Source organism: Artemia franciscana, chromosome 18, assembly GCF_032884065.1.
Source record: "Artemia franciscana chromosome 18, ASM3288406v1, whole genome shotgun sequence".
Lineage (NCBI taxonomy): Eukaryota > Metazoa > Arthropoda > Branchiopoda > Anostraca > Artemiidae > Artemia > Artemia franciscana.
In genome coordinates this window covers 35663453-35690961 of record NC_088880.1, presented here as the reverse complement: position 1 = coordinate 35690961, position 27509 = coordinate 35663453, and the positions used below count along the sequence as shown (strand labels likewise).

General features: G+C 35.0%; 2 protein-coding genes across 2 annotated transcripts in view; one reads left to right on the top strand and one right to left on the bottom strand.

The window, feature by feature from the left end:
• The window catches only part of LOC136038948 (uncharacterized), a 470704-nt gene that overhangs the window by 84805 nt on the left and 358390 nt on the right, over positions 1 to 27509 (bottom strand). The window lies entirely within an intron of this gene.
• Positions 1 to 27509, top strand: part of LOC136038946 (ankyrin repeat domain-containing protein 12-like) — a gene marked incomplete in the record, with an annotated part of 83613 nt that overhangs the window by 17743 nt on the left and 38361 nt on the right. The window contains 1 exon segment of the mRNA XM_065722454.1: positions 3364 to 3456. Coding sequence (XP_065578526.1) covers positions 3364 to 3456 — 93 coding nt within the window.

Below are 27509 nucleotides of genomic sequence, written 5' to 3'. Positions count from 1 at the left end.
CTAATACTATCAAGATGGCTGTACTTCGAACTTGTCTACAAACTAATCATGACACGTCCTTTTCAGAACCAAAACGAGATCCAGTCATTGATCTGAGTCATTGTGCAGAAGTCATACCAAATTAAACGGAAAAAAATGGATTGTTGCTTTATCTTAAAAGGGATTGATAATATTTTCATTCTGTAAAAACTGTCCCTAATGGGTTGGCTTTTACTGTACCAAACCTCCTATATAATTTTGTGTTTTCACTTTAGGGGCTAGTTCCCTATAATCCTAGAAACATAGCGAAACATAATAAGTTGGTTTATTTGTACTAGTTTTATTGATATATTTCAAGTTTCAAGTTTCAGCTTCGCTCTTTACTTCCATCGGAAAAACTTTGTTTTTTAAATTAATGCCTCATTTCCCTCCACCATTTGGTTTATTGCACGTGCCTATGTTATTCACGATGTACTGTGACTACGGTAAATCAATTTATGTAGAAAATGCTTTTGTTTGAAGCAAAGACTCAGTAAAACTAGTATCTTTGTAATCCGAAACGAATGTAGAGAGCCCTCCTCGATAACGAAAAATATTATTGAATTCTAGCCACTTCTTATCCAGTTTATTCACAAATTTTTTTTCTATGATTGACAGCCACATATTTTTTTATTATCTCACCCCCGCCGAAATAACTCCTATGTACGTGCCTGTTTGTGTACAAAAATAATTAATCCGGAGGTGTCCCCCTTATACAAGAAGAATGCCTGATTCCCCTCCACCCATAGGTTTACTGCACCTGTCTAAGTTATTCACGATACATTGTAACTACGCTGAATCAATTTATATAAAAAACGCTTTGGTTTGAAGAAAACACGATAAAAATAGTATTTTTGTAGCCCAGAATGCTTATTCAGATTATCTAGTATTGAGAATCATCGGTATTTTGTGTTATTCTGCCCTCCCCCTACCACCGAAGAAGTCCCGTGTACATCGTTTGTGGACAAAGAAAGATTAATCCAGAGTCCCCTTTCCCCTTATCCAAGAAGAATGCCTTGATTTCCCTTCACCCATAGTTTTAGTGTACCTGCCTGTATTACCATTGTTGTAGCGGTAGCTACAACCTAGTAAAGAGCGAACTACAGCCCATAATAACCAAAAGTTAAAAAACGCGTTTTGAAAAAAACTACTTAGTGAAAAAAATTGCCATCTGACACTGACTCAGGATTATTAACTTTTATTTTGGTTCGTCTTAAAAGTAATTGAGCGACATTAAAACTTAAAACGAACAGAAATTACTTCGTATATGAAAGGGGCTGCTTCCTCATCAACGCCCCGCTCTTTACGCTAAAGTTTGACTCTTTCTCTTAACTCTACTTTTTAAAACAGTAAAAAATTTTGGAGTAAAGAGTAACTTTAGGCTAGTAGGCGATAGTTTCTTACTGTTTTAAAAAGTAGAGTTAAGAGAAAGAGCCAAACTTTGGCGTAAAGAGCGGGACGTTGAGGAGGAAAAGCCCCTTTCATATACGGAGTAATTTTTGTTCGTTTTAAGTTTTAATGTTGCTCCTTACCTTCATTTAAAAAACTTGTTTTTTTCTGTTTAATTCTTGTAGGACCAAGTTGTGTAACATACAGCCCTTTTCCCGCGGGCTATGGAGAGCTATGTTATCACCAAAAGCATAGTTATTGGACCTTATTCAGCAAATAGAGATGTTGTTGGTGGCTGCTATGAAACATTAATAAAGGCTTGTATTATAAAGAGTGAGAGCATTAAACTGTATTTGGTGAAGCTCAAATTTCGCAAACAGGAGCGGAGGGGGTACGTAAAGTGCATTTTGAATTTTGAGATTCGATTATTTATTCATCTATGAATATCTTCCTCCTAAGAACATTCGAAATTTTTAGAGTCATTTTGCGAGTCTCAACGTTGGCTGACCATGTTCAAGAGTTCAAAGTGAATTCTCCCAACGGACTAATGAGACTTACTAAGGGGCAGGGAGGGGGAGTATACAGGAAGGGCTTTTGTAAATCACCAATTAATGGTTTTGGACCATAACTGTTACAATAATACCGTTTTATACTTTCAAGCTTTTCCACTTAAGAAGTGGCACCAAAAGTGCCGTTTTTACTACTATATGGCACTTGCATGTGGTAGATCTGATAAAACACAAGTAGATATGAGCAATAGCTTTCAAATGAGCCATTAAACATCTCTCTGAGAAGTTCTGGATGCCCACTAGCCCCGGCTTTTCCACTTGATATAGAGCCACTAGTGCCATTTTCAGCGCCATTTGGCACTTGCAGATGGTGGATTTTATAGGTAAAACATAGATATGACCAATGTCTTTTATATGAGCTATAAAAAATCTGTCTACGATGTTTTGGTAGGCCTCTAGCCCCACCCCTTTAGAAATGGCACAAAAAGCGCCATTTTGGTGCCATATGGGACTTGCGGATGACGGAATTTATAAAAAGCATGGAAACATGAGAAATAGCTTTTGAATGAGCCATTAAGCATCTTTCTATGATTTTCTGGTAGCCCCCTAGGCCTGCTGAAAAAAAATAAAACAACGGGAGACAGATCAGTCCTACCGATGCAAAAGTGATTTTCCTTGTTGTTCAGGAGGGGGGCTGTAATTTCCTTGTTTAAGGTTTTCGACCATGTGATTCTAATGGTAAGCTTTCATTTTGATCTAACGCCATTTTCGAGGGGTTTCAGACTTGTTTTCGAAATCACTATCAATTTCTTTTCGCAGTAAACTTTTACTTTTAAGACGAACCGAAATAATATTTACCATTCCTGAGTCAGTGTCAGATGGCGCAGTTTTTTTTTTCAAAACGTGTTTTTTAACTTTTGGTTACAATGGGCTGTGGTTCGCTCTTTACTAGGCTGCATCTACTGCTACAACCATGATCCTTAAAGTATACGTAAACATAATTAGTTGGTTTATTCGTACTAGTTTTATTGATATAAATTAGATAGGGTGTGAAGTAATAATTTTTGTCCGTTTCAAGTTGGCTTTTTACTTCCCTTGGAAAAACGGTTTTTTAAATTAATTTACAATGTATTGTAGCGATGCTAAATCAATTTATGTAGCAAAAGCTTTGTTTTGAAGAAATGAAACTAAACAAGCATCATCATAGCGTCTGAGGACAAAGAGTCGTCTGAACCGCGGGCTGATTTATTGATTATTCTCCAGCCCGCTTATTGCGGGTCAGTCCAGTGCGGTTTTTCCGTTACGTCGGTCGGTGAAGATCAATTAATATGAAGTATAGAAATTATTACGAAAACTCCAGTTTTTTGAAGAAATAATATTCGAAAAAGGGTTAATTGTGAATTAGAAATGTGTTACTAATTATTTCTATATACTGTGTTATTTATAGTGAGAAGAAAGCGAAAGGTGTTCAAAGGAAGACTGAATTTGAATAATAATTCTGAACCGTCGGAAGAGGATACATCAGCCCAAATAATATCAGGTATGATTTTTAGTTATACAATTTTGGGTAGATATAGCTTGTAGTCGTTGGCCACTTTTGAAGGAAACATGCTAAATCAACTAAAGCAGTAGCCTACCATAAGTTCCTTATTTTATGCTCGTTCCAAGTGTCACATTTGCTTTTCCGACAATGCACCCCACCCAAGGGCGGATCTAGACCAAAATCCTGGGGAGGGGGGAACTTGACAAGGGTGTCAATAAGTTTATTTTAGAAAAGAGTGAAAAACAGAAATAACAAGGAGTGAGGACGCCAGAAACAATCTTGGGGGAGCCTGGTGTATAATCGCTCCCTTGATCCGCCAGTAACCTCACCTCCCTGATGGTCCCAGATATTGCGATAGAATTGAGTCTGATATAACCTGCCTATAATAGCCTACTCTATTTCAAATTGTGGAGAACAATGGAAGCAATCATTGTTATTTAATAATTTTTTTCTGTGCGATGAAGGTCTAGAATAGCGGTTGTTCAAAAGGCGACATAAGATAAAGCTACTAGAACAAAAAGATAGAGGTTTTTAAATTGCTATTTTTTTTCTTTACAATTTTGTTTGCGTTTTTGACAATTCATCCTCACTCTCTTCTAATGATCTCATATAGCCTTAAGATATATGAAAAACTAAATAAAAGGATGGTATTCCCACTGTATGATATTCACCAATTGTCAATGAGTCATATTTCCCTTTTACCGTTACACGTAGGCCTATACCACTGTCTAAGATGTATTTTTAATGCCCTTCTTATTGTCTTCATCGCTATCTCTGCCTACGCAATAAATGAGGCTCGTATCGACACTCAGGCTGACCCAATCGATGGCGAGTACCTGTTCGTTGCTTAAGTCCTTCGTCTAGAAGATAGCTACAAAAGTGAAAAAGCCGCCATTAAGTTTTTTTCGGGAGAAATGTTTTTTGCATAACCCCCGAAAATGTACCCGCGGTCAGGAATTTATTTTAGATGTAAATTCGTTGAAGTAGGTTTATTCAAAATGTGAAAAAGTCAATTCATGTTGGCACTTTTTTCACCGGTTCAGAACTTCCATTCCTTAATTATTATTTTTTTTACTGTTGGTCAAGGAAACTAACAATAATACAGTTTTGTGAACAAAAACTAGAAATCAACCATAATACCGCTGTTGAATGGAGTAACTAATAACTATATGCGTGGAGTTTGTGCCGACAATTTACTATGTAACCCTATTCAAATTGAAGGACCGAACACTACCATAGAAGACGTTGAGATTTTGTGGTGTCGGACGCACGAAGCAAAGGACTTGTTAGAGGAAATTTTGCAAAATATCGCTGAATTTTGGCCTCCCTTCATTGAGTTAAGCAGGTAGCTAGCTTGAATTGGTATATTATACCAAACACACCCAAGAAGTGAAGTTAGGTTAATTATAATGAAATATACCAACATATGTTGAAAATATAATACTTTAGTTTATCTAATAATATAATTTGAGCTATGTATTTGCACATTAGGGGGGCGTGGGGTAAAGTATTTGGGCAGTTTGAATTTGGAAAACTATTTTTGAATCATAATATGCAAAGTAATTGTACCTAACACATTTTGCATGTAAATACGATGTACTTTACCCCCACCCCACTCAAAGAAACAAGTTCTAATTAAATGAAGCACTTGAATGGGCTACAATACACAAATGTCTTATGTTTAAAACGGAAATACTTGTGATCTTTAGCACTGGTCTACGTAGGCTATAATGGAAAATTCATCCATTTATTTTTTATCTGTTTCTGAATAAATTTTCATCAATTATTATGTTTTCTTTTGCGTAGTCTATGGTTATGTTAGACCATGAGAGGGAGGGACTAGGAATGAATTGCGAAAACGTGAACAAAACCATATTTTTGAAAAAATAGCAATCCAAAAATGACTTTTTGTTTTATCCTTTTGAATACCCACTATTCTTGGCTTTTACCTTCTAAAATAAGAATTTAATTGTTTCAGTGTTTTGTCTTAGTTTTGTACATATCCTAGGGATATATCCGGGATCGTCAGTTGGGTAGGTGGTGGAAACCGCGGCAGTGATATTTAAAAATGGCATAACAAAACCAAAAATTAATGATGATACTACTATTTTTATATTGTTAACATGTTTCCTGACGTGGAGCTGCTAGTGTCCCCTGTTACATGCTTGGGCTACAGTAAAATAATTTTTTATTTTGGATTTGATATTTATATCTTTATAATTTTTTGTATGTCTTATTTCATTCTTTATTTTTAATTACCAAAGACCATTATTTTGTTGACTCGTTCAATAATCCTTCCCAAATATAGCTGCTAGAAGGTAAACATATATTATAGAGGCTAAATCAGGCCGAAAACAGGGAAATGTCCCATTAGCCTATATCCTTCATTCAGTGCTTTTTCTGATATAATTGTCACTGCCGTTGCAGTTGTTTCCACTCTCTCCTACAATCGCCAATGGGACCAGATGTAGCCCCTAGACTTATAAATAAAGTTTGCAGATTTCTTTTATTTTTTTTTGGAAATGTGGTTTTTACCTGGCATTGTGAACAAACTGCTGATGAGAAATAGACTAAGAACCTTTTGTTATTTTTTGTATCATATTTTGTCGTTTTTTCTGCCTTTATAAAAGAAATTTGATATGTTTTATTGCTACGAAAACCAATCGTGAACCAAATACGAAAACGTGAAATACGAAAACCAAAAAGTATTTTTTTCTGGTCAATTATCCCGCTCCCTAGATCTATCTTGAGAGTTCTATCTCATCTGCTTTTAAGAAGTTTTCGGACGTGATTTAGGATCTATATCTGAAATTTTTATCTACCTAATTCGACTAATATCCCGAATGACTAAAAGTCTATCACCTAGAATAATAAATCAACCTATTTTGAATTAACAAAAGAATTATATACCACAAAGGTTGACCATGAAAATCCTACTATGAATGTCGTCCCAAATGATTGCTTGAATGTAAATTTAGCACGTATACTATTTTAGGATTGTTGTGCTACGCTTCAGGGAACATTTTCAAGGACGTAAAGCCTGTGTATTTAAACTGCATTTCTTATTTAGGTATAGTTGTTACTGCTTTTATTTTTTTTTCTAAATTTATTTATAGTTTGAACTTTCTTGAAAACACTGCTTCCACATAATAAAAAAAGTTTCTCCATCCCTTAAAACAGATTTACTGGTTTTGACCTGTCTGAAGCAATCTGATAATGTTCTGATCATAGTTGCACCGAGGTCGCACGTTTAAGACGGGCATAAGGCATGTACATATGGGGGTTCGATCCCGTGTCCCCAAAAATCCTGGAATTTATTCTATTATGCTTTGATATAATTTTAAACTGTTTGCCTTTTTCCATTAGTGTCCCTCCCCAAAGGTCTTGCCCTCTTGAAGACACTTCTCACCTGCGTGCCTGGTAGATAGTACTATTTGCTAAAGGAGAGGGTTTAATGCTCAAAAGTATCTTTATTAGAGGGATTCATTTCCTAGGGAGATCCTTCAACCAGTCGTATGGGAAAATCCACCCTCTGATATCGAAGCATAACTAATATTAAACTTCATTAGATCATATACGCTATCAAGCAACGTTTAAAGCACGGGGGGACTCTGGGGAGGGCACAGGGACATATGCCCTCCCCTTCACTGAAGGCTGGAAGCTGCACTAACTGGAAGGTGAGAGGCTAAATATACCATTTGGGAAGCCCAAGGTTCGCTGGTGCCCCCTTCCGCACACGAATTCTGTATCCACCATTGTTTGAAGTTTATTTACATATGTCAGACTTCCCAATTTATAGCATATTTTTCCTGAACCTCCGTCATTTTTTTTTTTTTTACATTGTATACAGAATTGCAGAACTCAGTACAGATACAGTATTCAGTCAGTAGACTGTAGGCTACATGTTCCCATACAAAGTCGCGAAATCGCAACAGTTTTAATGATGCCCCTTTACTTTATCTTTTTCTTGTCACTCATCTGTACTTGGCATTGCTCCTGTCAATGGCATTGCTCTCGAATCAAACAGTTCGTGGTAACGAACTGTAGTAAGGAGCGACCCGGCTCAATAGTAACCGAAACTCTAAAAAACGGAATTTCAACACCAATAGTTACATCAAAAGAATCGCATTTTTAATGCTGATTTTAAATGTATAAGTTTCATCAAGATCAGTTATACTCATCAAAAGTTACGAGCCTGAAAAAATTTGCCTCATTTTAGAAAATAGGGGGAAACACCCCCTAAAAGTCATACAATCTTAACGAAAATCACACCATCAGATTCAGCGTATCAGAGAACCTTATTGAAGAAGTTTCAAGCTCCTGTCTACAAAAATGTGGAATTTCGCATTTTTTGCCAGAAGACTGATCACGGATGCGTGTTTATTTGTTTTTTTGTTTTTTTTCCCAGGGGTGATCGTATCGACTGAGTGGTCCTAGAATGTCGCGAAGGGGGCGCATTCTAACGGAAATTAAAAGTTCTAGTGCCCTTTTAAAGTGACAAAAAATTGGAGGGCACCTAGGCCCCCTCCCACGCTCATTTTTTCCCAAAAGTCACAGGATCAAAATTCTGAGATAACCATTTTATTCACCATAGTCGAAAAACCTAATAACTATGTATTTAGGTACGACTTACTCCTCATTAGCCCCGTGGGAGGGGCTGCAAGTTACAAACTTTGACCTGTGTTTACATATAGTAATGGTTACTGGGAAGTGTACAGACGTTTTCAGGGGGATTTTTTTGGTTTAGGGGGAGAGTTGAGGGGGGGGGGCTACGTGAGAGGATATTTTTATGGAGAAACATCTCATGGGGGAAGAGAATTTCAATGAAGGGGGCGCAGGATTTTCTAGCATTATTTGAGAAAAACAATGAAAAAATAAATATGAACTGTTTTTCTACTGAAAATAAGGAGCAGCATTAAAACTTAAAGTGAACAAAAATTATTACGCATATGAGGGGTTTACCTCCTCGTTATACCTCACTCTTTACGCTAAAGTATTTTTAGTAATTTCAACTATTTATTCTACGGCCTTTGTGATTCAGAGGTCATTCTTAAGGAATTGGGACAAAATTTAAGATTTAGTGTAAAGAGCGAGGTATTGACGAGGGTTGAACCCCCTCATATACGCAATAAAAACATACGAATATAGAAGTTCGTTACTTAAGTTAATTCGTAAGTTTCGTATATTTTTTACCAATGAAAACGTTTGTAAAAAATTAAAAGTTCTAGCTGCTATTTTAAGTAATGAAAAAATTGGAGGGCAACTAGACCTCCTCCCTCGTTCCTTTTTTCTCAAAATGTTCTGATTAATTGCAATTAATTAATATGCAAATTTCGTTTTAATTATTTATGTGCGGAGACCCAAGATCAAAACAAGCATTAATTTAAAAACGTCCAGAATTAAATAAAAAAACAAGTTTTTTAAATGAAAGTAAGGAGCAACATCAAAACTTAAAACTTTAGCGTAAAGAGCGAGGCGTTGAGGAGGAAAAGCCCCTTTCATATACGGAGTAATTTCTGTTCGTTTTAAGTCTTGATGTTGCTCCTTACTTTCATTAAAAAAAAATTGTTATTTTTTTTATTTAATTCCCTAAAATACGTTTAGGCGTACATGCCTGATCCTGATCCTATATATGGCTTATTGCATTTCCTGTGAACCCGAAATCGTAGATGATCTTTGAAATACTTTTGGACTTGTGATGTTGAATTGTTTACCACCCAAAGGATCTAGCTAGGGGAGGGATGAGGGGTTTGCTCATCCATCTCTAGAAAACATTTTCACCCCGTTTGTATTCTTGCTTGAATTTGAAACTGGGGGGGGGGACTAACCTGATAACCCTAGTAGCCGTGGCGAACCTTGAGAAATGTGAATTGATTTTAGAAGTTAATGTTAATTGAAAGGAAATAATAAGTCGACGATAAAATAAATAGAAAATAAATCAAAAAGTCGAAATTTCTGTTTTCTTTTAATTACTAACCGATAAAAACAACAACTAAAAATGGTACTTATATGTTAGCCAGCACACACTGCAGAATTTGGACCTATAAAATCAGACAATAACCGGTTGCTGTTTGTATACGCTGACAATTAGCTTCGGCTCTGTGGAAAACTACATAGTAGCTATATTTTAATTAATATTTAGTTTGTATTTTGGTTAGGTTAGGGTACATTTCGCATACAGCCCCGCTTTACTTTACCCCCCCCCCCTCATGTGCAAATATACAGCCTAAATAATATATATCCTATCTATCTCCCAAGCGTCTCAGTTGGTTCAACTCAAAACCTGTAGATCCAGATTCTCGAGTGTGTGTTGGCTAACAGATAAGTAGCAAGCAATTATTATTTCTTTGAAAAACTACACTTAATCAACCATGTAGATTAATCTTACCAGGGTACTGACAAATCCAGCATTCAAGGAGGATGGATTAGCAGGCTAGAATTTTGATTCGTTTATTTTGTTAAATATATTCGTAAGCTAGAATTCAAATGTGTTTTTGTAGCCGAAACTAAAATCCTTGTTCATTTATTGTTTGTCGCCAGATTAATATAAAACTGCATCAAGCATGTGTAGTAAGTAGTCCCTTAATCTTTAGTTCAATGTATTATTTTTTGATGATTTGAAGTTCGTATGATCAATTTGTTATGATAATAAAAATGAAGTATGAGTGAAATATTTTGCTGAAGGTATTGACCTTGCCATTGGGTGAGTCGAGGACTCATCCTTTTTTGAATTTCAATTTACAAAAAAAAATCAAATAATAAATAGCAGGTAATAATCGTAGGTACTTCAATAAGCTTTCCATAGAACTGACATCCGTAGAAGTAAAATCCGAATTGCTGAAAGCAAAACCCTACCATATCCAGTCTCAGGTTGACCTAATTCTAAACCTATAATAAAGCATGATCCACTATCACCTCAATTGGTGAAGTTTTTAAAGAATGCTTGTTTGTTGTTCGAGGTTAACTGTATTAAGAAAACACTTGGATATTATTGGTTAATTTGGAAGTATAAAAGTACCAAAAATAATGAAAATGAAACCTGATTGTTTAAATTGGTTAAGTGAAACTTACACAACGATGAATATATCTTCAAATGAAAAAGAATAAGAAATTCAATTTTTATGAAAAATAATAATGAAATCCTTCAGCAGAATACTTCACTCATACTTCATTTTTATTACCATAAAAAATTGATCATACGACAAATCATCAAGAAATAATACATTGAACTTAAGATGAAGAAAAATGAGTTGTTTTTAGCTGTTTTAAAAACCCCAATAAACTGGAAGAACATTCACAGGGGAGGAAATCTTGAGCTTTCGCTCCAAAGTTTTTTTTTTGCAACTTTGTTACATGGGACTATGTTTCGTAGAATTCCCCCTCCCCAAAAAAAATTCTTGGGTACATGCTTAAGATCCTCCGTAAAACATAATATGTCCGGTGCTTATGTATTACACCGCCAACACTAAAGTTTACGCTGTGTAAAACTCGAGAACAAGCCGGTTTTATCTGTCTGTATTTTAGACACAACTAGCTTACGCTCAGTAGAAAACGAGTGGCAAGTGACAGAATACATTAGAATTATATAATTTAGGCTATATATTTGTACATTAGGGGGTGGTTATCCTTCTCGCTCTGATGCCCAAATATGTAGCCCAAATTTGTTTCTAAAGTGTTATATTTTCATCATGTTTTGGTTTTTTTCATTAGGATTAACATAGCTTCACTTCTTGAGTGTTGGCGGTATAATACATAAGTACCATAGGTCCTTGTAGAACATTTATGTGTTATATTAAAGGACAAATGAATAATAGGAACTAAGAACTAGACCGTTTATATCGATCATTTTGCTGGATTTTGTCTTAAGAAGCACATGAAAGGCAATAGGAGACCACGGAATCGAATGGGGAGGAAAAATTCTCTCCTGGACGTAGTTTCCTGGACTGAGGTTATGCTGATGATTCAAGCATCCTAGATGAAAGTGTGAGCAAAATGAATGAACTTTTAGAGGTTTTCTGAGTTCAGGGTGCAGAATAGGTTTGAAAATTAATGTTAAAAAACCGGAAGTCTAAAGGCTAGGAATAAGCGAAGATGAAAAGGTGACGTTGGGTAACGAAAATATTGATCAGGTGGGCAGCATGACTTACCTTGGTAGTATTATTAGTAAAGACGGTGACAGCAGTGAGGATGTTAAAAGTAGAATAGCCAAGAAAAAAGAGTTTGGAAGGATAGGAAGGTAAGTGTGCAAACCAAAATTAAATATTGGAAGCTACAGTGATGACAGTGGTCAAGTATGGCTCTGAAGCATAGTCGCTCCGAAAAGCAGATGAAGATTTGCTTGATGTTTGATGTTTTCCAGAGAAATTGCCTACGGATTGTTCTGGGTATTCGGCTGACTGACCGTATTTCAAACAGTAGACTGTATGAAAAGTGTGGTTGAATCCTACTTTCTAAGGCTATAATGAGAGAAAGGTTGAGATGGCTAGAGCACGTTCCACGGATGAAGGATAATAGATTGCCAAAGATTGTTCTTTTGACGAACTGTTTATGGCTAAACGGAAAGCAGGTCGTCCGCGGTTGGGTGGGAGTATGTAATAAAAAAGATTTGGAGGAAATGGGAACTTCCTGGGAGGATGTAAAGAGGGAGGCTTTGAATGGATTGGGATGGAGGGGGAGTGTGCGTAGCTGTTTTGGCCTCAGGCGGCTGGGTACTGCGTCGAGTTATTAGTAGTAGTAGTAGATTTGCAGATCTGCAGACAAAACTCTAGAGGTGGAAACGCTGGTCGAAATCATTACTTTGTCTTTTGTTGCTCGTTAATTTACATTTAAACAAATGGAGAAAAATAGGAATGCAGGTTCGCCAGCTTACACACTTTTCGTGTGAAATGCTTTATCTCAAGGGTTACGCGCAAATTTTTTGATCTTCACTCTTTTTGAGCAAAAATCACTCTTTTTGGACTTGATTTGCACTCTTTTTAGACGTCGGCAGTTGGCAACCCTGGAAGAATGGCTGTTCTACAGTTCCGTGTTAAAGTCTTCTCCAATTTTATTGGCTTGTCTGTGTGACTTACTTTGCCTACAATAAAAAGTTTTTGAGTCACATCAATTTGAAAAGTAAATTCTGTGTTTAGTTTTTTCATATTTTCTTGGATTTATTTATTGGGTTTTGCTTTATAAATGTAATTGGATGAGTGACGTTTTAAAACTGAGCTGAAGTAATCATAAATACTACATCTAAGTAGGTGCTCTGCATGGTTCATCAGCAGATTTGCACGCTTTTTTCACGATTTATTTTCTGTAAAATTTCTGAGAAATGGTTTGTAAATAAAAATTGAGGATTACTTTCACAGTGGCTGGTGTTTACCCCACAGAAAATATCTCTCTCCCCGCCGCAAAAATATACTCCTCCGTTGGAAAACTCCCTAGAAAATATTTTCGCCTAAAACTCCCGTCAGAAAATCCTCTCTCAGAATGTACCCCTCCCCCAAGAAAAGTAAAGAGCTCTATTAAGCCAAAAATGAGTAGAAATAAATTTAAATAAACTTTCAAAGCGTAAAAAATACCACAAATCACCATCAGTAAATAAATTAAACTCAAAACGAATATAAATTACAATAAATAACCCCTTCAAACTCAAAACGAGCAAAAATTAACATGGGTAGGGCTGACAACCCCCTCGCCTTCTCAAGACCAGAGCATAATTTGCACTCTACTGGAAACAAAATGCATTTTTATTATTTTCACTTTTTTAACTTTAATAAATAAATAAGTTTTATTTAAGACAAAAATAAGTTTTATTTAATTATTTATTTAATAAATTAAGTCCTATTAAGACTTATAAGGAATAAATATCAGAACATTTATGTTCAACTGATTGTTTGCAAATTGGTTGCAAACAATTATTTTATATAATTGGTTACAACAATTAAATTGGTTGCAAAATAATAATTTTGCAAATTATGTTCTGCTCTTGAGAAGACATGTGGGTTGTCAGCACTACTCATTTTAATTTTTGCTCGTTTTGAGTGTAACTATTTTTTTTATTGTAATTTCTGTTCGTTTTCGGTTACGTTAATTTATTATTAATGATTTGTGGTTGATTTAAACTGGGAAGATAAGAAGAACAATCAAAATCAATCAATCATTTTTATTAATACTAAAAAAAAAACAATTACAAAAGTAAATAATTACGAAGCCCAAGAAGCTTAGCTTGCAATAGGAAAACTTGCACAGCTTGACAACGCTTTTGTCCGTAAAAACTTAAATAATACGAATTAACTGAAACTGAAAGAATTGACTTTCAGTTCTGAAAGTCAACAATGCTTTCAAAGGAAATCTAAATCATCTTAAATTTTTTGGTGCCATGTGGTTTTAGCTTCATTTTTATGATTTTTTACCTACATTTTTTTTCTTTTTGTTTTAATTTGGCGCCCGTTACTGCCAAAAATTGCAGAAGTCCCTATGCAAGTCTTTTCAACAAAAAGGGATTTGCGGTACTTTTTTTAGTTTTTAAGATGCTTATGGTGTGTAAATTCATGTTTTGACTTTCCTTAGCACCTCTCAACGAAACTGAACAAAAAAACACACACACAATCTGAAATTTGGAAAACCCGATTTTCTGCCGGGGGGGGGGGGGTATTTTCCGTGGTGTGGAGTATTTTCCAGGGGGGTTACGCCTAGAACCAATTCCACAGACAGTGCTTAAGGGATTTCCTCTAAATGTTTGCCTTACTTGTAAAAACCTAACAAAAATGAATATAAAAAAACAATTATATTATTTTTAAAGTTTTTGTTTCGTTTGACGCCAAAAGACCCTTTTCCAACTATAAAATTAATAAAAAATAGTTGTTTCAACTGAAATTAAGGAACAACATTAAAACTTGAACAAAAATTACTCTGTATAGATTGGGGGCTCCCCCTTCCTTAAATCTCGCTTGTTTACGTTAAAGTCAAAGTGTTTAAAAATTTTTACTTCTTATAACATAATCCCTTTTGCTTTTGTACAGCCGAGTTTTGGAAACCATTTTTTAGCATACTATTTTCAGGTCACTGTTGGGTGAATATTCGGTGGTAGGCTAATATCATGACTTACAACTGCATTTTGTAAGACATTCCGTGATTTGCCAAGCATAAGAGCACCATTAATATCAATGAGTGTAGCGAAAAAAAACCGGCTTTCATCGATTATGTCAATATATACATTAGGTCTATTAGGCAGGGGCTTCAGTTTCAGTGGAGGGTAATACCCCCCAGAGGTCTTGCAAAATACCCTTTGGTATTTTCTGAAAAAATTTGAAAACTAAATTGCGCATCTCACCTAGGTTTTGAAAAATACCTTAATCTTTCCTCATTTCAAAATATATGTAATTTTTTTAATATATGTAATATATGTGTTATTTTATAAAATAATATATATATATATATATATATATATATATATATATATATATATATATATATATATATATATATATATATATATATATATATATATATATATATATATATATATAATTGGCAAAAAAACTTTACCCCCTCCCTCTACTTTTTGTAAATTTAGCGTCACTGAATATGGGCGTAGCTCAATCAGTAATTGTTTCATGTTTCTAGTCGTACACACAAGCTATTTGAACACAAAGCAATCTTTTGATTGGCTATCTAAAAATAATTGACCAATCAGGAGCAAGCTTACGTTCTTACGGATATTATGTAAACCTTTGCAATAAGCCTATTTAGCTCTGTGAAATCATTGTAAAGTTTAAACCTCGGGGGAGAAATTTTACGTCATTATGTGGAAATTGCACAATACGAAAAAGATGAAGAAAGATACACTAATGGTGGATATCTGGAAATGTGGCATACAGCTTGTAAATACATCTTTTCTCCTCCTTCCTGTCACTACGTCACCAAACAAGAATTTTGTTATCTTGACTGAGGATTAGTCATTTTTTTAATGTTTAAAAATATTTTCAACTGAAATTTAGCTTCACGAATGCTTCATTTAGTGTTCCCTTTCTAGGACTAATATTTTTAAAGCAGCATTTCTCAATCTTTTTATGTTCCCACCCCTTCCCCTAAAACAGGTTAAAAATAATTTCGTTTACCCCTTATATTAAATAACTAGGACCGATTATATGTGTTGTCTGCCAATCCTAATTCTTCGTTGGTTATTAATTGGTCCTTCTTTCTTTCTTTTTCTGTTTTTGTTTTTTGTACATTTGCTTATATATTTGATTGAATTACATTCATTTATAAGTGAAAGGCTCTTTATATATAAATGCTTGTTTTGACAACTGCACCCATTATCTTTGTGGTTGCCATTCACTTGGGGGATGTGACACCCCCCAACTTGAGAAACGATATTTTAGTTTCCATAATTTTTAAAACCCACTAAAAAGCTTAAAACATTTCCTTGAAAACTATTGCATTGATTTTCGTCTTTCTCAAAGAAATAAAATTTTCAACAAATCCGAAAGGATGAAAAATTTCAATTTTCTAGTGCTTGAATTATTTCAAATATATGCCTAACTTCAGGTTTGAGCCTAAGAATTACCAGGCAATCAGCACAGGGAAAAATCATCACGGACAAGAGAGTGAAAATTTATCGTAAATTATATAACTTATTTTTGCATGTCCATATAACGGTAAACGTCGGAAAAGAAATAAAAATAAATATTAAAAATCCACACAAAATATATAAAACAAAATAATATTACTGCAACGACAAACATTATTAACAAAATCATCTTCATAAACCTGCTGTTTTAATGTTTTCGTTTTAGATAAGTCAGACTTCATTTCCCCTTTTCTGGGGAAGTTCGCCCTGTACTCTCAGAAACTACGGCCAATAAAGTACGCTTTGATGGGGTGTGGCGACCAAGGCCGTAATAGGGGGTTTCAGCCCTTTTCCGAAATGTTTGTCTGACTCGTAAAAACGTAGCGAAAATGAATATAAAAAAATTTATGCGTTTTTTATAACCCCCTCGAAAAAAACTTTTGTAACCCTCCCCCTCCCCGAAAAAAAATACAGGATTACGGCCCTGGCGGCAACCTTACGTGGATGCACGGTTTTTTTTTCCGTCACATAGACAACTCCAGCTGAAGAAGGCACATGAAGTTAGGACTTTACTCTAAATATGGAAAAAAAAAAGAATAACACCCAGATTATGCGAAATTTCCCCGATGGGATATTGCCGATAGGCTGAAGTCATTAATTTTAAAATCATGACAGTTAACCAGGGAATTGCGAAATCATGGTGGTAATTTCAAAAGTTTAACCCGCATTTAAAAAGCTTATTGTGATTGATGTTTGTAATATTTAGCGTTCATTAGGCAATCACAATTTACAGAATCCAATAATATGTTAATTTCTACAATTTGTTTTATTTTTATTTTTTTGGGGGGGGAGGGGGGTCTTAAAAATTGGGTTATTTTTTTTCTTTTTTGATCTTTCTTTTCTCTTGCGTTGAGTCTCTGAAAGGTGTAAATGTAAAATGTTGAAAATGTATTTTTATGTTTATGCTTTTATATTTTTTTTAATGTTTTTATTTGTTTCATTTTACGGGGGAGTCTCTGTTGAAGTATTTTTGTAGTGGATTTTATTGGTTGAATAAATTGATTGGTAAAAAGTTCATCAAAGATCACTAAGTTGAAAATATTGCATTTAATTATGTGCTTGTTGATCTACAGGGACAATAAGCTGTAATTCTTCTTTGTACCGATAGAAATTCTTGGAATATTTATCTATTAGTATAAGCGGACAGTTTTCGATTTGTTTGAATGTTTTTATGGGTTTGCAATACTTAAAAAAATATTTTAGGAAATGCATTTGATGTTCAAATCGCGTTTAGTAGTGCGCAATAATTACGCTTAATCAATAAGTCATAAAAAGTTTTGTTGTACGTACAGTTAGTTTACGATTTCGTACGATTTACGAGTTACTCTACGATTTCGCTACCGAATGCCAGAAGTCTTCCCACCTTTGGTCAATTCGGCTTATCGCTTGTTTGTAGTTGTCAAAATGTGTTTTTATTTCTGTTGTCTCTTTTTTGTTTTTTTTTTCTTTTCTTGAATTTTACTCTGTCTTTTTCTGGGCTTTCTGCCCGTTTTTTTTGTGATGGGTTATAAATAAAATGATGATGATGACGATGATGCACTTGTACCAACAATTAAGCGAGAAAAAACGGGCTTAATCTAAATGAAGTAGTTGCAAAGAATAAAAAACAAACAACACATTAGTTTATAATAAAAAAAATACGAATACTTCAACTCCATATGCGGGAGCCTTTAATAACGGAAAAAAGGGGGGAATTAGTTAACTCATCTATAGAAAAAGATGAAAAAACAACTTAAAAAGAGAGGAAAAATAACAAAAGAAAAAACAAATAAATAAAACACATCTTAATAAAGTTCCACAATACTGCAACACAGTAACACAGAAACGACACCGAAAATGTCTAGAAGATGTGTGTTTATTTATGTGGTTTGTTTTTCGTTTTTTCTCTCTTGTTGTGTTATTTTTCGTCTTTTTCTGTAGGTGAGTTAACTTATTTCCCCCCTTTTTCCGTTGATAAAGGCTCCTGGATGTGGAATTGAAGTATTCGCATTTATTATTATGATTAATTAATGTTTTGTTTGTTTTTTATTCTTTGTCATTGCTTCATTTAAAGTAAACCCGTTTTTCCTGCTTAATTTTTCGTAAATGAAAAAGCAGCGTGGTCTAAGAAATTATATATCCTTGTACCCTTGCTAAATAATAGCAATTTTGTTGTAACTTCGCTAAACTCTTGAGTGTACGACCATTATATCCAGAAATCAAAATTTAGCGTGATTTTGGATTACTGGTGGAATTTTACATAATATGGCCTCTTTTTTCTAACCTATGGGGTTTAACTTGGTTTTCAAATGGTCATCGGGATTTTGTAACGTTTGTCTTGCATATTTTTTCCTTCTGGCAGTGGTAATGTGATTGAATGACTACTTTTGTACAATTTAGCAATTCGTGTGCGTTCAGAGATGAGTTTAGGGGGTGGGGGTAGAGAGAGCACCAGCCCTTGGTGGAGAAGTCTCAGAAGCGCAAAATTTTAAATAATCTAACGGTTTTAATCCTTTTCGAATTTTTTGAAATTTCATTGAAAAGCATCAATTTGAGCCAAGACTTAACAGCTGGTTTTGAAAAAAAAAACAAAAAAAAACGCTTTATATGCTATCCGACTCGACCCCACTAAAGACATAAAAAAATCCTAGCTGTCAACCACTGCATAGTTAGTTAAGCAATAAGCCCTTCTTATTGATACAGACGACAAGAATTTAGCCCTTCATTCGTACAGGGTCGATCGATAATGGACTCCCAAAACCAAAACCACGGCTGTTGAAAAATCTCGCTTCTGGCAGGCACGTTCACGACAATAACAATAGCAAATTCTTGAAAACTTATCGCGCTATTACTTGCCATAGGTTTTTTTGGCTCAACCCAATTCCGAAGATAAAGTGAAAGCAGGAATAGATAGCAGGAAGCAAAGGCCTACTGTACTGCATTTAGCTAGTACATTTTATTTGTAGGCTATCGCAATCAACTGTTGACGTTAATAAAACAGGACTATGCAGTAATCTATCTATATATATAAAAATAAGTTGTCTGTCTGTCTGTGGATCAGGTGACGTCATGTTTCTGTGTCGGCTGACGTCATGAAATTAGTTGTCGTCATTTTTGTTATGACGATGCTTAGTATATTGTAAAACATATTAATTTGGTTAATAATATACCATTTAAAACACCAAAATGAACATGCTGGAGTAGTCACTCGGTGAGAGAGGGTGTCAGAACGGAGAATGAGGGTCCCAGGTTCAAATCCTGGTTAGGCTAAAAAAGGTAAAAAACTAAAAACTAAAAAAAAAAACTGAAAAAACTAAAAAAAGGCAAAAACTACAAAAAAAACTAAAAACTAATAAAAAAAAAATAAAAAGCGCCCCCACCAACTAGGTGTTGGGGTGGCGCGAAGCGCCACCCCAACAGCTAGTAATTATATAAGTATGTATAATAATGTATATCGGTGGAGATCCTTAGGAAGGCCAAGACCGACATAAAAAAGCGGTGCCAAAACTCTTGATTGACAGAGCCTTGAGGATTTTGATTCATAGCCAATCCTAGAATATTCCCTGGGTTCACTCAACTGTCACGTGAATAGCCTGAAAGAGCTTTAAAGGAGCAATCAGTAATCAGGTTTAGTATTTTGGATTTCGGTAAAGCCCAGTAAGAAAAACCCTAACGCACTAGGTTTTATCCAGAGGGAAGGGGTCAGGGGCTTTGACCCCCCTAAAATGTATGCCTGACTCGTAAAAAATGAATTATAAACACTTTTGATATGGTTTTTATTATTTTTTGTAACACCCCCCAAAAAAAATCTTTTTAACCTCCCTCCCGTGTAAAAATCCTGGAATCGGCCCTGCTAACGCACTTGCCCTGTTTTGTGGGGGGATGGGTAAATTTATGGGTTTTCCAAATTTGAAAAAGAGCACAAATTATATAACAAATATAGTAAATCACAGTGATAACGATGATGTTTGTGGGTTACACGGGCCTGATGGCCACTCTTGTGTACGTGCTTAGCCCCAACGCTCACCGAAACTGCATCCATGAATATAGAGCTTTTGAATTCTTATTGGTTAACAGTTTATTCCTTAAGGTGCATATATCTATTTTTATTAATGCAGGTTTTCCTTTAACAAAAATAATATGGCCGATAAAATTCGTTGTAAGAATTAAATATTATTTTTGTTGGATGTAAATACGGGAAGCTTATGCTTTTTTCCAGTAGGTTGGCCTATGTTTGCTAAAGATTATAAACATGATATTAATTGGGTGGAGAGTAGTTTAATCCCCGCCCCTTGGCAACCAGAATAATTCATTATTTAGGTATAACTGAAATATCAAAGCATGGAAGCATCAGGAATTCATAAGCCGCTATGAATTCTGATCCAAGAGGAGGGCAAGAAGAATCCATAGCGTCTTCAAATGCTTGAAAAGCCATGGAAAACGGTGGCACATATATAGGAAGTATGATATGGAAGATTTACACTTTGTTTTCTTAGAGATTGCTGACTTCCTACCATTTGGTTTACATCTTGGAGTGCCACGTGTACCCCACCGTTCCACCAGGCTTGACACAGTTCCGCGCACTCTTGGCACGTTTGTGCTAAGCTTGGCATAGTTCTTCCATGCTTGGAACAGTTCCGTTCCGCTTGGCCCTCTTGGCACGTGCCACCTGGTGTACATGATTTCTGTGCGTCGGCCACCTCTTTTTTATTTTTACTGGGTTTTATGAGCTGGAGCCTAAAACCACGCTTTTCCGACTTCTAAATTCCCCAGATACTCCCGCTCTCCCCTACCCATAACCACAAATTTGGGCTGCGTTTAGTTGTATATTATCCTAACTAGTATAGGTGGCTAATAATGGTGATGTTGGACGTAGAATTCAAAGCCTTTGGGACAGAGACCTCCCACTTAGACCTCCTTTCTTATAGGCTGAGTTCCTTCCCCTGAAAGAGCTTGAAAGTGTACTTAACAATCAATAAGTTTTTACTCTAGTATTTGGGCTTTTGACCAAGCTCAAATTACCGGAATTTTACGGAAATGCAATATACATTTTAGTTTTGAACTTAGACGAAATTAAGAAATAGAAAGGTATATGGGAAATTATATTTTGGCTTTATATTTGCACACTGGGAGGGGGGTTTAAAATATAGCATAATGCACGGGGGACTGCTGTCAAAACGTGTTAACTACGATTATTCAAAAGTAAATTTTTATGAAGTAAATTATTTATTCTACAGTACAATTATTATGAAGAAAAAATTGTTATTTCAACATGTGTCCTTCTCAACAGCTCCTATGCTGGTCTTATACACAAACTAATTTTGCTACTTAGTGACTCCCACAATTTTAGCTTCAAACTTTCTGAAGCCACCCAAACTAAACGGTAGCCTATGCTGTGACGCCTAGAAAGGTCATTACATGTTGTAATAGAAACAGTGGCGGTCCTGGCCTCTCTTGCGCCCAGGATAAAATCTTGATTAGCCCCCCTGATCTCCTGCACGATTTTCTGGCCACATATTAGCAGAGTCAAGTTTAACTCTTTCTCTCAACTCTATTTTTAAAACAGTAAGAAACTTCCGGCGTAAAGAGCGGGGCGTTGAGGAGGAAAAACCCCTTTCATATACGGAGTAATTTCTGTTCGTTTTAAGTTTTAATGTTGCTCCTTACTTTCATTAAAGAAAACTTGTTTTTTATTTAATTTCTGGACGTTTTTGAATTAATGCATGTTTTGATCTTGGCTCTCCGCACATAAGTAATTAAAACGAAATTTGCATATTAATTAATTGCAATTAATTGGAAGACTTTGAGAAAAAGGAGCGAGGGAGGAGGCCTAGTTGCCCTCCAGTTTTTTGATTACTTAAAAAAGCAACTAGAACTTTTAATTTTTCACAAACGTTTTTATTGGAAAAAAATATACGTAACTTATCAATTAATTTACGTAACGAACTTCTATATTTGTATGTTTTTATTGCGTGTATGGGGGGGTCCAACCCTCGTCGATACCTCGCTCTTTACCCTAAAGCTTCAATTTTGTCCCAATTCCTTAAGAATGAGCTCTGAATCACAAAGGTCGTAGAATAAATAGTTGAAATTACTAAAAATACTTTAGCATAAAGAGTGAGGTATAACGAGGAGGTAAACCCCTCATATGCATAATAATTTTTGTTCGTTTTAAGTTTTAATGCTGCTCCTTACTTTCAGTAGAAAAAACTTTTCATATTTATTTTTTCATTGTTTTTTTTTCAAATAATACTAGAGAATCCTGCGTCCCCTTCATTGAAATTCTCTTCCCCCATGACAAGTTTCTCCATATAAATATCCTCCCACGTAACCCCCCCTCAAATCTCCCCCTAAACAAAAAATCCCCCTGAAAACGTCTGTACACTTCCCAGTAACCATTACTATATTTAAACACAGGTCAAAGTTTGTAACTTGCAGCCCCTCCCACGGGGACTGCGGGGGAGTAAGTCGTCCCTAAAGACATAGTTATTAGGTTTTTCGACTATGGTGAATAAAATGGCTATCTGAGAATTTTGATACGGTGACTTTCGGGAAAAAATGAGCGTGGGAGGGGGCCTAGGTGCCCTCCAATTTTTTGGTCACTTAAAAAGGGCTCTAGAACTTCTAATTTCGTTAAAATGAACCCTCTCGCGACATTCTAGGACCACTCAGTCGATACGATCATCCCTGGGAAAAAAACAAAAACAAAAAAAAACAAATAAACACGCATCCGTGATCTGTCTTCTGGCAAAAAATGTGAAATTCCACTTTTTTGTAGATAGGAGCTTGAAACTTCCACAACAAGGTTCTCTGATACGCTGAATCCGATAGTGTGATTTTCGTTAAGATTGTATGACTTTTAGAGGGTGTTTTCCCCTATTTTCTGAAATGAGGCAAATTTTCTCAGGCTCGTAACTTTTGATGAGTATAACTGATCTTGATGAAACTTATATATTTAAAATTAGCATTAAAATGCGATTCTTTTGATGTAACTATTGGTATCAAAATTCCATTTTTTAGAGTATCGGTTACTATTGAGTCGGGTCGCTCCTTACTACAGTTCGTTACCAGAATTGCTTGATCCTACACACTCGAGAAGTGAAGTTTTGTGAATGCTAATGAAATAAAACGAAGTTTGGTGAATATTAGTAACAAAATTAGGAAAACGACGACAAATAATTACGATAGGGGGCCGTACAGAACGCATTATATTAAATACCTAACAACGAAAATACTAGCTAAATGTTTAATTAAATCATACCTACAATGTTGTATTCCACCGAGCCGAAGCCAATTGTCTGGTATAAAGGTCGTGAAAATTGGTTATTGTCTCATCTTCGCGATCCAAATTCTCGAGTGTGTACCATATAATACGGAAGTAACTCCTGATATTTTTCGTGTGTTTTGCCATTTGCTTACATTTTTTCTAATTATCCCCCCCCCCACTGGAATAAATTTCTGTACATATGTCTGATCAAGCATATCATTTATTTTTTTTTTGTAATAGAGTGTATACTGTCAAGCAGTTTTTCGGCATAGTCAATGTTCTAAAAACAAAATTTTATCGAAAGCTGAATTTAAACTAGTATTTAAAAGACTACTTTCTCTCAAGAAATCATGATGCAGATAAGAATGACCCACAGCGTAATTTAAGTTTTGCTAGGCATATATATTCAGTTAAATGTTAGGACTAATTAATTATAACGAAGGACGTACGCTTGGGATGGGCTTCACGGTGCAGAACACCGCAAAATATTGAATTTTTTCGGATTACGGGAAATTCTTGATTCGAACTAAGAACCCCTACCTCCGAAGAAAATGCCTTTATGGGCCTTCTAACAACACTAAAGAAAGCTATAAGATTTGTTGTGGTAATTCAAAACATGTTTTGAAGGCCCTATCCAGGGAGGAAGGTTAGCGGGTTTGAAACACCCCCCCTCCAGAAATGTTTGTTTGAATCGTAAAAACGTGACATGCAGGTACTTGTCTGTTAAACCGAACACACCGAAGCAGTGAAGTTAGGTTAATCCTAATGAAACACATCAAAACATGATGATAATATAATACTGTAGAAACAAATTCATGGAAACTATGACAAAGAATTATAGAAAACAGACCGTGCAGAACGCATTAGATTAAATATCTAACCCCTAACCACCTATATATATATATATATATATATATATATATATATATATATATATATATATATATATATATATATATATATATATATATATATATATATATATATATTAAATATTTAATATAAATATTCATACATGATAGTTTTTTCACTCAAAATAAGCAAATCATAACTGATCCCAGAGAGGCAAACCGGTTTCTGTTAGATCTCACACAGTGTAGTTCTTGAGTGTGTTCTGTTTAACAGAAAAGTATCAAAATGAATGTAAACAAATTTTGATGCAGTTTTTAAAGTTTTTCTTGTACCATCCCCCCTGAAAAAAAATCCTTGATACGTCCCTGTTTCTGACATATTTTTTAAAACTTAAATTTATTACCTACTATATAAAACTAGACAAGTTTTATTGATTTGTTAATTTCCCTATTGTATTTTGTTCTTAAGATGCTTATATTGTCGCTTTTTCCATTTTTTTTACACCCTCTTTTGTAATGCAGAAATTGTTGGGGAGCGCAACTACTTTATACATACAATTTTACCGCATCTTGGATGTCCTGAGAAACCTTCATTGTGCAAAGAACTCATTTTAATGACAGAAAAAAAGCCAATTTTTTCCGTTTTTCATTCCTTTTATAAATTTTGTAACACGACGTCTTTTGAATCACCGCACTCAGATGTCCCATTTTCTTTAATTTACAGCGTCAAATTTTTACGCACCTGTAAATTCAGCTTTTGTAACATAATGTCTTTTGAATTTCTAAAGGCAAAATTAACTGATTTTAATTTTTAGCGTCAAATTTTAACGCCCCTCATGGAAGATATATGTTTTGGAATTATCGGAGCCTAAGACTTCTGATTTTCAAAGTCAAATTATTTAGATTTCTACAAGGGTTTGAAGGGGAATATTCGAATACAAGATTATTGGCTCGTCCAGATTCTTGTTGCCGACCGAAATTTTTATTATCCCCTGGATTTTGCTTGCCACCCTAAATGATGTGTCATTCACATGTGAATAAGGTTTTCATGTTCCCCGGAACGGGTGCTGGAATCTCGATTGGTTTTTCATTGTACAAGCTTTTGTTTTTCAACTCTCCTGTAAAATTTGCGTCCAGGATAATTCAAAAAATACATTGAAATTGTCACAGTTTAATATCCCGGATAATTAAAAAAAAAAATCTTTGGAATTAAATTAACCTGATTAATTAAAAAAGTTTTTCTGAGGGAAGCAAAGAGCGAAGTTAGAACTTGAAACGAACAAAAATTATTACTTCACAGTCCATCTAGCATACACGAATAGAACTAGTACAAATAAACCAACTAATAATGTCTCTAAGTTTGTAGGAATATAGAAAACTAGCGCTTTACTGAAAATGCAAAAAATATAGTTTAGGCCCCCCCCAAAAAAAAGATCATTGCAGTGTTGCTTCTACGTTAACTTTAAAGTACAAACAAAGATTAACTTAAAAAACTGAGAGAAGTAAAGGGCGAAATTGAAACTTAGAACGAACTAAATTATAGCTTTTAAATCTATTTAACATATATCAGTAAAACTAGTACAAATAAACCAACTAATTATTTCCCTGTATTTGTAGAAAAAAACCTCTGTGGCTTGGCCCTAGACTTGGGGGTTTCACCAGCTTAAGAATTTTCTCAAAATCGCTTTTTCGTCATGATTCTTAAGGCCTGTTCAGGCTTACGTATAACAAATAACTGTAACTGTATAACCCTTATTCTCCACGCCCGTTTATAGTTGGAAAAATTTGTACACCAAATGTTTCCAATTATCACAGCAAGTTTAAAGTTGTTGTTGTTAAACTTACACTACTACCATTTTGATACATTAGCAGAGTCGGTACTCTCTTTATTATAATATCAATAAAAACTACTACTAAATTCCATTAAATTTCCATTTCAATAACTCATTTTTTGCAAAACAAAATATTAGACTTTTCTTTTTCCCGCTCTTAAATGCACACGTGACACGAAAGTCAGCAGCCTATTGGCTTTGAGTAGCCCACGTACAGTTTTTAGCACAGAAAATAGGACTCGCTTTTGTTGATTTTTAACACACTTAGAGAAGCGTGTACACATTTTATCACATATTTTCGTGTACAAGGCGCATAATTTTGTGAATTATAGGCCTTATTCACTAGCGTGAACGGTACCTTACCCAATTATTATCATCAATAAAATATCACCCCCAAAATTATTTGTTTAATGATACCGATTGTTTTCACTCCCCCACAAAACCAAGCTTTTCATCGCAAAGGTTTTAGGACTCTTAACTTGAGTTATGAGTTTCTATGACAACCTGTTGAAAATGATGTCCCACGCAAAAAAAAAAAAAAATGGAAAAAACGAGACATTCATTTGATACCTTAGGGAAAATACAATTTTGATTTTATTATCCGTAGACCCATTCAAATATGAATATTCTAATGGTAAATATTCTACTCAACTTCGTTTTCAAGTTTTATTGTGACTTTACAATTTTACTCCATCTTCTGGGTTTTTCACCTCCCCTTCTCATTATCTCACAATCTTCTATTTTTTCTCTCCAAAAATGTATCGATCTTCATCATGATGCTCCTCAGGGATGTATGCAGGGGGTGGACCTTGGGGCTTGCCCCCGCAGAAATCCCAAATGTTTGTAAACACTTCTTAATAAGTTAAATTATTATCACATCTTGTTATTGTTTATCTATTATCAAGTAAAAATAGTTTTTTGGATTATTCCCCCCCCCCTTCCGAACAAATATTTATTTTCATGCCTGCTGCAGCCGTGACAGACAGAATCGTAATCGGTGTAAACGATCTAACATCGTCTGTTATTACGCAATTGACATCAAAAACTAAAAGACCCAACTTACCACAAAGGCTTGTCCATCCTTTGGAGCGTAATTCCACTTTAAGGTAAATTGGGACTAGAGCAATCACGAAAAGATACGTAAGAAAAGGGGGGTGGGGTCAGCACTACATAAATAGTAGGAGATGTTTTATGCCGAATATAATGAATTTCATCTTTAATATGCCACAGTAAGGTTGAACCTTTATATAACGGTTCCTAGCCCTCTCCAGAAATTGAATTTTTTTAATTGAAGATACATAAATGACGCCTATACTTTTGCCTCCGGTTAGGAACGCACGCGGGGAGCCTTTCCTCTCCCCCTCCCAAAAATACAAGAAACAACTAAACTTCCTTCAATTTCTGAGCGTTTGTTATTTAAGTTATCAAAATAAAATTAGATTATTTTCAGTATTACCCTCGTCACTGAAACAATTCTTCTACCCCCCCCCCCCCCCTGGAAATTC